This window comes from Eubalaena glacialis, chromosome 15 (genome assembly GCF_028564815.1).
Source record: "Eubalaena glacialis isolate mEubGla1 chromosome 15, mEubGla1.1.hap2.+ XY, whole genome shotgun sequence".
NCBI classification, from domain to species: Eukaryota; Metazoa; Chordata; class Mammalia; order Artiodactyla; family Balaenidae; genus Eubalaena; species Eubalaena glacialis.
The window spans coordinates 61,911,686-61,926,085 of record NC_083730.1 but is presented as its reverse complement, the minus strand read 5'-3'; the positions used below and the strand labels follow the sequence as shown (position 1 = coordinate 61,926,085).

The 14,400-nt window shown below is 40.0% G+C and overlaps 1 protein-coding gene across 2 annotated transcripts in view; it reads right to left on the bottom strand.

Moving 5' to 3' along the window:
- PTPRM (protein tyrosine phosphatase receptor type M) overlaps positions 1-14,400 on the bottom strand; it is a 761,903-nt gene that overhangs the window by 481,976 nt on the left and 265,527 nt on the right. For both annotated transcript variants that reach the window (XM_061169712.1, XM_061169711.1), the window contains exon 3: positions 5,807-6,078. In XM_061169712.1, the coding sequence (XP_061025695.1) occupies positions 5,807-6,078 (272 nt within the window). The remainder of the gene's footprint in view (positions 1-5,806; positions 6,079-14,400) is intronic.

Genomic DNA, 14,400 nt, shown 5'->3' with positions numbered 1-14,400 from the left:
CAAAAGCATGGGAGGATCAGGAACAGGACAGACAGAAGGAACCCAGCCCAGCACCCCCGTTCCCGGTCCCCCCCCAGAGCACCTGCTCCCCAAGTGTAGGCAGAGTGCCCAGAGCACCACGATAGCAGTTCCAGGGCTAACATGCTAGAATGTTCTGGCGGGAAAGCCCTTGGTTCATCCCGTTTCATCCACTGTTTCACTGAAGGATTTGTTCCCAGAACCCTTTTTCATTGCATACCTTCTGCCATCGCACCAAACACACTTAAGGAGTGACTTAGCAGGAGAAAGCACTCAACTATTACCTGCTTCCTTTTTTTCTGTTTTCCACGAATCTGAATCTCCGTAAACTACCACCATTTATTGAGAGGCCAGCACAGCCAAAATGTGTTCTTCCGTTCATCTTCACACCCTGCCCTGTCTTTATATTTAGTCCCGTAATTAGGAAGGCTCAGTAAATTTAAGCTGCCCAAGCTTATAAGTAAACAGGGCTCATATTCAAATCTTGTTCTGTCTGATGCAAAGCATATGTTCTTTTACTATAGTATGATGCCGCTCATTTACAAGCAATATTGTAATATGAAATCTTTTAAGACTTAATTCATCAATCTTAATTCATTAGAGCAAAACTACAAAGTGTGAAAAGCATCTTATAAAGTACTATATGAATATAAAATATTTTAATATACTAGTATTTCAAGCATGTGTTCACTCTACATTAATTTTTTAGATCTCTGTCACATATCTTGCAGCCTAAATACTAATGGGACGTCTGGGGGAAGCAGAGTCCCTGTGTTATCACCTCCTTTAAATGTCCATGTCCTATTATCTTGTCCTCAGCTTTTGGTCCCAGAAACAGCCTATCTGTATACTAAGAATGCATCATTTGGATACTGACTTTTATGAACTATGTCCATAAAAGAAAATGTCACAGGCATGCACGTACACGTGATACCAGAAAAATAGTTTTGTGTATTTTGCAATTAGAAATATAATAGTCACCTAAAGCAGAAGCACATCCTCAGGCTAGTACAAAACTCCTGATGGAGAAATCTGTCTGGGAAATTGATTTAAAAGTAGATGGCTCCTGCATAACTCAGGTTTTTACGAACATCAGGATTCCTTAGTAAGGGTGTGCTCGCCCCACGGCTGCAGCGGGGAAGCCCCCATCCAGGGCAGTGCTGCCTGAACACAGACAACTGATTTTTCCAGCTTTTTTTCTGATCACCTCCAGTTCAGCTGACATCTTGAGCCAAGGGTGGAAATGGATTGGTAGGTATTTTCCTTCCTCTCCACCTGTTAATACAATGTATTTTTCTCATGCCAACTGGGAACATCATTCAAGTCTTACATGGTGATTTTAAGGTCTATCTCAGCATTTGGGAAATTTCCTGCTGACATCTCTCTTGTATCATCTACTGAGTGCCATTTATCTAATAGTTTATGTTACTATTAGGCTAATGACTTCACTATGTTTACTGCCCAGCAGATAAAGGGGAGAAAAGAGGGAAGTACAACCTTAACTATGCCTTTAAAACGTGAAAGGCTGAGGCTTGGTTAGACTCCTTGGGAATTAAATGAACAAATGCATTTTCAGTGCATCCAGATGCTTAACAAACTTTGATCACCAGGTTCTTAAACATTTAGCAACACTGGTTTAAAGAATCTCTGCAAATCCACCTTTAAACCCAGAGTATGAAACTATGAATCACCCAGTGAACCAAAAAGCTATAATGAGAACTACATTCCAGTTGAATACGGTAAAGCAGGTACTGCTCAGCAGTGTGAGAGGTCACAGTGAGGAGCAGGAGGGTTTGGGGGTGAGGGTCAGAGGCTCACAATTGGGAAGGCAAAATATTTTATTCAAAAGAGCCCAAGAAAGGAAGAATTCACTGACAATGACAATGGTCTGATATACAGGATCACCTTATTTTCAATATACAGTTGACCCTTGAACAATATGGGCTTGAACTCTGTGGGTCTACTTATATGTGGATTTTTCAATAAATACACTGGAAAATTTTTGGAGATTTGCAACAATTTGAAAAAACTCACAAACTGCATGGCCCAGATATATCGAAAAAAATTAAGAAAAAGGTATGTCATGAATGCATGAAATACATGTCGATACTAGTCTCATCTTACATAGGCATAAGGTGGGTGATATTTAATATAAAATTAATAACATTTTATAGGTTTATAGGTTATAACAGTTTGTTTTCTTACTGTTTTATAACTTTGCTTTCAAAGAATTTCATTACCTTACACCTCTCTCTCTAGTAATTGAAGAAACTATCAGCCTACCATCAACAGGTAGGTGTTTTTATTAATGTAACAATGTTTCCAATACTGTAGTATGAATATGACATAATACTGTGTGCCATAAAAATCTGATAACGATCCATTCATTGGTATATAGGCTAGGCTATGAAGAAGCAACTGTATGGATTGCATGAGGTGACCGTAAATCAATCACATTGCTGCTTCTTCGTTATCGATGCATGAATTGTTACAACTGTAAATAAATATGAGTTTACTTTTCACATTATCTTTTCATTATTGTTATCTTGTGTTAGTAATACATATAACATCTATGGTGTTTGTATCATATAAGACACTATTGATGTAGGTACTGACAGGTGATTCATCTTATAAACAGATGATGTAAACTTAATGTATCAATAAATACAGTACAGTATCATAAATGTATTTTCTCTTCCTTATGATTTTCTTAATAACATTTTCTCTTCTTTAGCTTATTTTACTGTAAGAATACAGTATGTAATACACATAACACACAGAATATGTGCTAATTGACTTTTCATGTTATCAGTGAGGCTTCTGGTCAACAGTGGGCTATCAGTGGTTAAGTCTGGGTGGAGTCAAAAGTTACACATGGATTTTCAACTGTGTGTGTGTTGGGGGTCAGCACCCTTAAGCGCCACACTATTCAAGGGCCAACTGTAGTTTGATAATTCCTTTTAAAGGCCAATCTCCTGAGACTGTTGATAAATTAAATCATTCCTTTAGTTCTGACTGTCTGAGCCAGGTGTGTTCAAGGCTATTATGGGCTGAGTGCTGTGTCCCCTTCAAATTCATATGTTGAAGCCCCAACCCCCACGGTGATGGAATCGGGAGATGGAGCATCAGAGAGGTGATTATGCTTAGCTGAGGCAATGAGGGTGGAGCCCCCGTAATGGGATTAGTGCCCTTATAAGAAGATGAAGAGAGACCAGGGCTCTCTCTGCTGCACACATGGGGAGGTCATCTGAGCACACAACAAGAAGACCAGAAGGGGCCTCCATAAGCCAGGAAGGGGGCCCTTAACAAGAACGGAATCTGAGGGCCCCTTATTTTGGAATTCTCAGCCTCCAGAGCTGAGAAATAAAGGTTTGCTGTTTAAGCCACCCAGACTGTAGGCTTTTGTTTTTCTTTTTGTCACAGCAGCTCAAGCTGACTAAGACAAAGGCAAAACAAAAATTTAAGATCTGGATTGTAGCCAGTGTCAAAACTAAATGAATGCACCAGGCTCTGGCAGCTGTGGAGCCCCTCAGGGGCTCACTCCTAGAGGTTTTGGGTGGGCATTGCTAAGGGGAAAAAGAAGATCAGGGCAAAGTTGAGCAGGACAGACCTTCTGATCTTGTCTAGATGCCTGGAGACCAAGGAAGAATCCAGTGCAGGTTCCAGAGGGGAACTAGCTAGGCCTTCTCCACTGTGGGAAGGTCCCCTCCAAAAGAAGTTTCTAAAAACACTCAGCCTCTTAGCCTAGTCCATCATACACAGCCTTAGGAAGCCTGCCTTAGCCAAACCCACTTCCCTTGCTTCCATTTTAATCCTACAAAAGAAGAAACTTTGTCCCAAAGGCCATATTTTTGAATTATACCCTGATTGGTTATCAATATATTTATAAAAAAGAAGGATATTCAGTAAGTAGGGCATTTTCCCTCTGCAAGAAAAACTACTTTTTAACTCTTTTTTTTGTTTTATACATAAAAACAGCACATGTACATTGGGGAAAATTTAGAATATGACAGATGACAGAAAGAAAAAATTCAAGTCACTAGCTGGGGAGATACTACTTCTTAATATATTTATTTCACCATATAGTTTAATTATATATGTATAATATATAATTAATACATATTAATATTATATGTATTTTTATATAATTAATTCATATTAATATTAATATATTAATACATAATACATATTAATATTGTTAATGCGTATTAATGTATAATTAATACATATTAGTACATATATTTAATTTAAAATTGAATTTAACATACTGCTTTACGATTTTATACAGTTTTATCCACTTAAGAAAATAAGCTGAGATACATCATGAAATGATCTTTCATAACATTATTCTTAACGGTTGCAAAATGAATTTTTGTATTGAGGTAGTATAGATGAACTCATCTTCTATTGTAAGAAATGTAATACTGCTCCTGGTGTTTCATTATTATAAATACACTGCCGTGAATATCCTTGTAGCTAACTGTTTGCTACCACTTTTCATTATTTCCTTAGGATGAACTCCTAACAGTAGATTGCTAAAATTAGACTTATTTAAATATTTTACACTTTTAAAATGTATTGCCCAAGTGCACTCTAAAAGGATTTTAACAATTTACATGTGTGCTAACAGCTTTTACTACCCCTTCATTTCCATTCAAGAGACGTTTAAATACCAGAAATTGTTGCAGGTACGAGGGCACAAAGATAAAACAAGCACAGAATTTACAGCCCATTTATTCCCATGATCAAATCCAGGGATAGAGGAACTGGGATTGATAAATCTTCCCTAATAAACACCAAGCCTGCAGAGTGGGTTCCTGGGCTCCGATCATGCCGCTCAGATGACAACCAGCCCTTGAGAAGACTCAGTCTTTCCTCCCTGGGTCTAGCCAAGCACCTCAATTAACCATGAGAGATGATCTTGGATACATGTTCCCGCTGGCTTCCGAGTGAGCCAAAGGAATTAAGAAAGAGAAAAGCAAAATACTGCAATTCTCTTAATGTACCCTCTTAGCTTGAAATTAATTGAGTTCTTAATGTGAAGTTATTTTCAAAGAGGCTGTGGACAAAAGGAGAAAGCACACAGAACGCCACCGTCACTAATTTCCCACCTTTGACGCCAAGTCGGAATGCTCTTGGGGCACAGGCCCTCTCCAAGAGGACGGACAGACCAGTGGAACCTCCTTGGTACCACTTTCTAACCTCTTCCGGCCTGCACCCTTCATTTCCTTTCAGTGCCCACTCCAGGTGGGCAATGTGGTCCCAACAGAACATCCCACAGAGCAGCTCCTCCATGACAAGGACTCGGTCTACATGCCATTTTCTTCCCATTGCTACTGGGGTGGGAGCAGGGCCCTGCATCTCACCAGCTGACCTCCACTTGGGCTCACTTCCTAATGACCCATGATTCCTGAGATCCACTCATGGAAGAAGAGGTTTTTTCTTCTACCATCAAGTGCTCTGTCTCCCTGGGTCAGATGTGGCTACTTAACATAGAAAGTAAAACATCCTTGCAGACAACATTTCCTGCCCTGCTGCGGGTGGCTGCTTTTATTTTCTTAAATAAATATATATGTAAACAAGTTCGAATGGTGCATTTTACTCATTTCTCAAGGTAATGTACAAAGCCTAAATACACTCCCTATCCACGAGCATAAGCTTTCCTCACCTTGGTCTAAAAATACCAACACTTCTAATACATTCTCTGATTAGACTAATATAAAACTGATTTATAGTTTCAGAAGTTAGAGGATGCATCAAAACAGGAAATGAAAAATAAAGGGCATACCTGATAAAAGTTAGGCCAGAAAGTACTGATGGCCAGCTCTGCCCTGTTCCATGTACGGTTTGGGTCTCCAGATATATTCCAAATAGGGTTCCCCAAAGGCCCGTTATTGACCTTCACGTAGACATTGAGTAACCCGGGAGCAGAATTACTCTTGCTGGATACAAAGTAGTGAAAATCAATGCAGTGGGTGTCATTTTCTTTGAGCTGAGGTAAGAGGAGGTGGGCTCTCTGTCCCTCAGATCTCCCAGATGTGTTCACCAACATGAAGGAGCCTGTGAAAAGAAAATCAAAGGACGGTCACAACCGGAAACACTACTTCCTGCTCATATCTGAAAAGTCACCATCATTTCCATGGGTCGACACTGCAGTTCCACACATCTGACCTTGGCTTTGAAAGTCCCACCTCTTTCACACCTTTTCATCCCCAAAGTGCTCTCAAGGTCAGTGGGGATGGCAAATTCCCTTGGTGTCACTGCAATTAGTTTCCTAAATAATAGGTATATGCATGGTTTGCAGATCTGCACTGGTCGATCTGGTGGTCACTAGCCACATGGAGTTTTCTTTTTTTTAATTAATTAAAATTCTATAATATTGAGTCATATTTTAGATTCCACATATAAGTGATATCACATGGTATTTGTCTTTGTCTTTCTGACTTACTTCACTTAGTATGATAATCTCTAGGTCCATCCATGTAGCTTCAAATGCCATTATTTTGTTCTTTTTTATGGCTGAGTAATATTCCATTGTGTGAGTGTGTGAGTGTGTGTGTGTGTTGTGTGTGTGTGTGTGTATATATATAAAATATATTATTATATATACATCACATCTTCTTTATTCATCTGTCAATGGACATTTAGGTTGTTTCCATGTCTTGGCTATTGTGAATAGTGCTACTATGAACATAGGGGTGCATGTATTTTTTGAATTATAGTTTTGTCCGGATATATGCCCAGGAGTGGAATTGCTGGAGCATATAGAGGAGAGATGGACTGGGAACTTGGGGTTGGTAGATGAAGATTATTACACATGGAATGGATAACAACAAGGTCCTACTATATAGCACAGGGAACTATATTCAAAATCCTGGGATAAACCATCATGGAAAAGAATATGAAAAAGAATATACATATGGATAACTGAGCCGCTTTGCTGTATAGCAGAAATTAACACAACACTGTAAATCAACTAGACTTCAATAAAAAAAAAAAAGATGAATTAAAAAAAAATTCAGCACCTGGATAAAAAAAAAATGTTCTGTAATATTGAGAGTGTAGGTCCTCAGCCCCAGGAACCACACTTCAAGCACTCAATAGCCACATGGGGCCAGTTGCTACCATACTGGGCTGCACAGATATTGAACTTTTCCATCATCTCTAAACAACACTATTCTATAATGGTACCACCACTGAGTAATCACAGACACTCTGAGATTCTCGTATAATCTAGAGAAAGGGAACAGATTGTTCTGGTTTGTGGAATCTTAGAAAATTGGCCCGATGATGCTCCTTGTCATCAATATAACATGATTTTCTTGCAGCTCAGCACCCATCCCCCCACTACTGTCACATCTGGCTTCTCCTTGACTAGGGGTGTTCTCATAATGGGGGGATGACAGAGTTTACCCATCAATGGTTGTGCCCATGGGGGACAGTCGTTCACAGAAGTCTCTGTGAGCTCCTTGTTTTCAACTGTTCATCCAGGGCACTAACCCACCCATGAGTGCTGAAGAGTTTCCAGATGGATTCAAGCTTCCCAGATACCCTGACCTTGGGAAAGGTCACTTGGACCTTCCCCATGCCTAAGATCACCAGAAATAGCAACTAAAATAAATACATGAATTTTATATATCACATAAAGAAAGGTAAATCAAAATGTTCTAAGATGAACGGGAAAACAGGTCATCACAAGCCTTCTTTAGCAGAGAGGAAAAAATGTATGGAAATTCTGAGGGGGAAGTACAACTAAACTTGGAAAATAAAGATAAAATAAAATACTACTCAGGGTGGTTGGACTCATGGTTTCTACGGCATGAAGAGACTGTTACCTTCAGTTGAGTATTCCTTTAAAAACGTCCCTCATTGTGAACCATAATTTTCAAGGAGGTGTGTGTATGCACGTTGTGGGTATATATATTTTAGTAAACACCCACACATATCTATAAAGATACATACACAATCTTAGAAAAAGTGTGGAAATTTTCTCTCATCTACAAGCTGTGATTTCCCAAACAGCAAAATGAGAAGACTACTTTTCCCAGGGAATTATTAGCAGGACTAAATAAAAACCAGGAATGTAGATATATCCTTTATAAATGAATAGACCATTGTTAAAGGATCAATATTACAAAATGTTTGCTTCTGGCTATTACCTCTCAGGGCCCCTTCATGAGATGAGCTAGTGTTAATGCCATGTAAGAAAAATAGGAACTGAGTCACAGAGAGATGAGGACGCATCTTATCCAGGCTTTAGGATGAGTCAGTGGCGAAATCAGAACTTGGAGCCTCTGGGTTTCCAGCCCATTACTCATCCTGCTACACCCCAATAACTCCACATTTCTTCATGCGCCATTTGAGCACATACGGAGAAAACAAACCCTTTCATGACAGTGAAGGAAAATTATGGGAGCTATCTGAAAATACAGCAATTTTTCAAGAGATGAATGTTACGCACCTGGAAATATGAAAGTCAAGCCACAAGGGAAGGGTTATGGTGGAACATATATTTCAGTAATAAGGAAGAACTGCAAATGTGATTTAAGAAACAGTTGGGGACAGAGAGAGGGATTATGTGACAAGAGAATATCACTGCAGTGATTTGGGTTAGCTATGCTCTACAAAATATGAAAAAAAAAGCTCTTCAAAATACACAGGGTCGACCAACCCCATCACAAACTGAAAGAGGGCAGTTGGTGTTTATAACATGAGTTAAAAATTGTACTTTGTCGCTCTTAGTAAAATATAAGCGTATTTATTCCACATTCAATCATTTGGGGCTCTGGCATCTGCAACATAGTTGCAATGTAGAATATGCCCTGATGGGGCTAAGGCATGAGTTGGCCTTGAAGCCAACTCTGAATCACCAAAAGCTTTAGTATTGTCACTCTGCCAAGAATATTACTTCTTGGAGTGTTTCCATCACTTAAACTTGGGCGACCAGAGATGGTAAATATGGCAATATGCATAGGAGAGCAAAAGTAGGTTTCCTGCATCCTGGAAAGTCTAGTTTGGATGACTGGATGAAGAGTCTCTTTTCACACGTTGGTATAAACCGGGTAACATCCTACCATAGTTGTTTGGGAAATCACTGGGTTTCCCTAAAATACTATTTTCCCCAACTATACAGCCTATCCTTCAATATTTACTCATTAAGCTTCCTTCTAGGACAAAATAGTAATTTTTATCTTGAGGTCAAGGTGAAACTCAGGTATTTTAAGTTGCAAACACTCAAATGATCCTGATTTTTATACCTTCTCCTTTTTTTCCCCCTTTTGAACCAGAATACAGTCTATCCTGTTACAAGGCATGTTGCTGCAATGCAGATTAGCTAACAGGATTAGCAAATAGGGGAATGACATCCATATAACACTGGAGTCCCTTCGGCCCATGTGCAATTTTTTGCAGGACATTAATGTTGTAGAGTAATCAAGGCAAATTTTCTCTCCAATAAAGGGCTATGTGATGGCCTTTCGACAAAGGTGAAACTCCTGCAGAAGGGCCTTCGCTTAGGGTCAAAAGTGGCAAGAAGTTTAGTGGCTCTACAGAGCCATACCTCTTCCTGCTCTGTGAGGCTGTCTGGGAAACTGCAAGACCAGATGAAGAAGCTGTGAAGTTTCTGCTCCCCTCCTGAGTTTAGAGAGGAAAGCACACTGATTGATGGAGATGATGAACCCGGATCATATATTTCAGCTGGCAGAGAGTGGTCTCTATCAGAAGGGAATGACTGACTCCGAGGCCCCCTCTGGTGAGAAGGAGGATGTGGAAGCCCTCAGGCACAGGGTGAAGGATGGACTCACAGGGATTCTAAGTGCCAGGCGGAAGTTAATGAGGCCAGGGTTTTTATTAGGGCTGTGACTGTTTCGTTGGTTCTCTGGCTACAAAGCTGTGTAGATTTTGAATCGTCAGCTCCATTTTTCTTGCAAGATCTAGCATTTTCGGTGCATGGTTTTGTGCAATAGTCAAAGGGTTTCCAAGGACAGGTGTGTGGCGGTGGTCGAAACACCTGCTCTACCTGAACCGTCTTCCTACCTCACTGGTTCTGCCCTCTGGAAGCAGCTCCATCTAGACTGTCCCCTCGGTCACAGGCAAAGGTCCTGCCTCTAAACAGTCCAGAAAGCAATGAGCAGCTCGTCAACACACAGTATTCTTTTTACTGAGGTACAGCTGCTGTACAATACTATATGAGTTACAGGTATACAATAGAGTGATTCACAACTTTTAAAGGTTATACTCCATTTATAGTTATTGTAAAATATTAGCTCTATTCCCTGTATTGTACAATATATCCTTGTAGCTTATTTTATACCTTATAGTTTGTATCTCTTAATTCCGTCCCCTCCTTTCACTTCCCCCTTTCCCCCTCCCCCCGGTAATCACCAGTTTATTTTCTGTATCTGTGAGTCTGCTTCTTTTTTGTTATATTCACTAATCTGTTGTATTCTTTAGATTCCACATATAAGTGACATCAACAGTATTTGTCTTTCTCTAATGCACACTATATTTTAGAGAAAAAGTCTCTCTTTACTGAGCACCTGTTCCCTGGGGTACAGTCCCCTGAGAAGTGTCGCTCAGCTGGTATTTCTGTGTAGCTTCACAATGAACGATTAATGCATATACAGGCATTTAGGACAGTGTTCGCCATATAGCACAGGCTCAAAAATTATTGGTGATTATCATTACGATTACTATGTTGCTTCATACCTCCTAATGCCTGCTTCTCTAAATTATCTGTAATTCTTCAGCATTTAGCTCTATGTATTTATTTCTGCCTGCCTGTCCACAGCCCTCCTGGGTCCTATCCTTTTTCACCTAAAATGGTAATGTTTAAGTTCCCTTTCTTTATGGGAGAGGAACATTAGTACTGAAGCTTTACAAAACCTTCAACTCGATCCATCTTGCCCCCACATTTAAGCTTTGGGAAGGAGATCTTTACTTCTGTGTGTGGTCATGAGGACTTATCACATGGTTTGAAGTACAGAAGATGATATTTCAGCCGGCACTTGTACTTCCTGGAAGTGCTGCACTATTGTCCTATGCTGAATGTACAGAAGAAAGTGTGAACATTTATGTTTAGCATCGTCTAGCAACTTGGAATCCTGGGGTAAATTCCCAGTTGTGTCTAAAGGGATAGCAGGTGAGATGCCTTTTAATTGTTCGAATTTATCACCTACCTACTATGGAAGGAAAGTCAACATCATAGCTGATGTTTAAAGAATGAAAAGCATTTCTATTCAATTCTAGACTATTACATCTGCTTTGTTAAATGTACCTATACGGCTGAATGTTTAATTTTCACCTTCTAGTTCAATGTTTGGACCGTGAGGAAATGCATTTCCAAAGAGTAATTGGGTCCCCCTTTTTGATACATCCTTACCTCAATTTTTTTCCCTACAAAAAATACTCCAACTGGCCAAATAAATAAAAGAAATCAGAATTCAAATTAACATTGAAATTCTGTTTCTGTTCAGATAATAAACACCCTTAAGTCACCTAGTACAGAAGCGGAGAGAATATAACATTGCAGGTAAATGGAAAGATCTCCACGGAATGGAGCTGGCTTCAAAAGGGGCCGTCTCTACAGGCAGACTTGGAAGGTCTTTAAGAATCATTATTTTGGTTTCTCTGAAAAGGAGAACTCTGTTATGAGAACATGTGATGTTCGTATTCTTGAATCTTTGGGTGAATTAAATTGAGCTTAATCATATCCATTGGCAAATGCATTTGATGAGGCCATCTCCCATCACTGCTGGTGATGGCGGCAATAACGACATATAATTAGCTATTCCTTCTACCCCATCATTAAAATTTGCATTAGTGTTAGAGCCTCCAGATTTTTAAAGGCTGAGGAAACTGCAAGAATTCTCCTCCAGCATTTGAGAAACTTTGTGCACACAAATGCAGCAGGAAGAGAGAACTGTGTGTGTTATTCAGTACCTTTGCTGACAGAGAAGCAGCATTTTATGAAGTTTAAAGCCATTACAACTTTCACTATTTAAGCCTCTTAGTTTCAGTAAAAGCACACAGATCATTGGCTCTTCTCTCCCTTTGGCTGTTTTGTCTTCATTTTCCCCTCTACTGCCATGCCTTCAAATCGGTGGACTTAAGATCCAAAAGCTACATAAATAGTTTACAAGTTCCATCTTTGCTAGCATACATCCAGAATCTGGGTTACAGGGCCATTCATTCTCCCTCTGACCCATTAGATACGCCGGTTGTAACAATTCAGTTATCTAGAGCAGTGCCTCTGAACGATGATGAAGGACCAGTTGTGTAATTTTCTGCTGCAGCTCAGATCGAGTTTATGTAAAATACAATGAACATGGATTTCTAGAAAAAAGGAAATAAAAAGACATGCAAAATGCACGCCCAAATTTGTTAGCTTAAATAAACATAAAATTACTCTGTTAAATTCCTATAAAAATTTCTAAAGACTTGCCCTCAATTTCTATAGCGGTCCTGGACCAGGAAAAATGTGGGGACCAGCTCTGACCTGCAGAGCCCACTGAGTGGCATGCACTTAAAGTTACAATGGCTTAGCACCCCGGGTGCCCAAGAGGCATGTTTTCTAGACAGTGGAAGAAGAAGACGGAGACAGAAAAACTGAAAGAAAGGAATGGAAAAAAATTCTCTGCTTTCTTAAGCCAGAGATAACAGTCATCAAGTCAAGCCCTTTGGCTATGACAGAAAGTGGCACAAGAAAATGAAAAGGAAGAGTGGGACGCAAGTGGACACCCAGAGAAGAGACGGACTCAACTATGGTGAATGGAATTTAAAAAGAACCGGTTTCAAGGCAAGGAGAAAAGAAGAGAGCTGGTGGGCAAGGCACACGGAGTCACCATATACCTGGGCTGTTCTTAAGGAATAGAGAATGCAGGGAAGTAAGATGTGCAGTTAGTGATCAGGCCAACTCATTAAATTCTCCCAATAGTAAAGACTGGAAGAAACGCAAAGAAGTCCTTAACTCACCAAAGTGGCCCATTGACAGCATCTGATAGAACTGGGGCGACTTTGAATTTTTTACATTCAAGCTCCGGAGGTAACGCCCCAAAAGCAATATTTCTCAAACATTTTCACCATAACTCATTGTATCAAACAGACAGCATGCTGCAAGGCAGCATACGTGTGTGATGCTGGGCGTGCACACAAACACACACATATTCGGACAAAACTCTCATGAAAAAAATGCATCACTATGTTTCTTACCATGTGTGTCTGTGCATTATACTCACATTTCCTATTCTACTCTATTTCATCTTGCAACATAAATAAGTCAATGAACGTTGGATATGACCCACAACTGATTTCATAGCCCAAGACTGCTTTAAGGACGTACTTTAAGGCCCCCCAGTACCCCCAAATCAAGAAGATCTAACCTGTGCTTTGCCTCCTCAGTGAGAAAGCTTTTTCTTTTTAATTTGTAGTTTTAAATTTGATCTTATCCCTCAAATATCAAAATACCAAAATACTATATCCCTCCTCCTGCTCCCTCAGCCAGTATAACAATGGTCCTAAAGACAATGTCTTTTCTGATGAGAAATCTTGTGAAATAGGGAAGATGAAGACTGTGGAGAAATAAATGATCTCGGGAACAAAGCTCCAAGGGAACAAAACCTCTGCGGGGAGGTGCCACCAGCACTTTAAAAGCACTTATTAGCACCCATTTCAGCCTGATGAAACCTCCTTCTCCACGGCCACACTCCTGTTCTGCAGACCAGGCATCAAGTATCCTTCCTTTTTTGAAGGGCCTTTTCTGCCCCCCTTTCGAAAATGTCACCGGATCACGAATGTGAAATACGTATTTCGCAACCACTAGAGAAGAAAACTTTTAATAAAAAAAATTCTCTCTTCATCCAGATGTCCTCTGTCCCTTTCTATTTTTCCCCTCTCTCTTCTTGGATTCCTTGTGGATTCTCAATAATTACTGAGCTAGAAGAACATGTTAGTTGCAATGATTTTTGCCATGTTCCTAAAACTCTGGTGAAAATACAGTAAGAGGGAAAAGAAGCAACACCATTCCACAGGGAAGCTCAAGCTCCAACTGCACGATCTCTTCCCTCCTGAAGAGTCCAGTACGTGCTCTCAGCAGGAGGGAAGCTGGGGACTCATGTGGCCCGGCCTTCTTGCATGTCATACTGGCTAGTAAAAGGCACTCTGTGCTCCCCAAGGGAATTCCGCATCAATCTAGGTGCTATAAAATTAATAATAAGCATAGTTCAACTATTTACAATAGCCCGGACATGGAAGCAACCTAAATGTCCATTGACAGATGAATGGATAAAGAAGATGTGGTATATATCAATATATATAATGGAATGTTACTCAACCATAAAAAAGAATGGAATGATGCCATTTGCAGCAATAGGGATGGACCTAGAG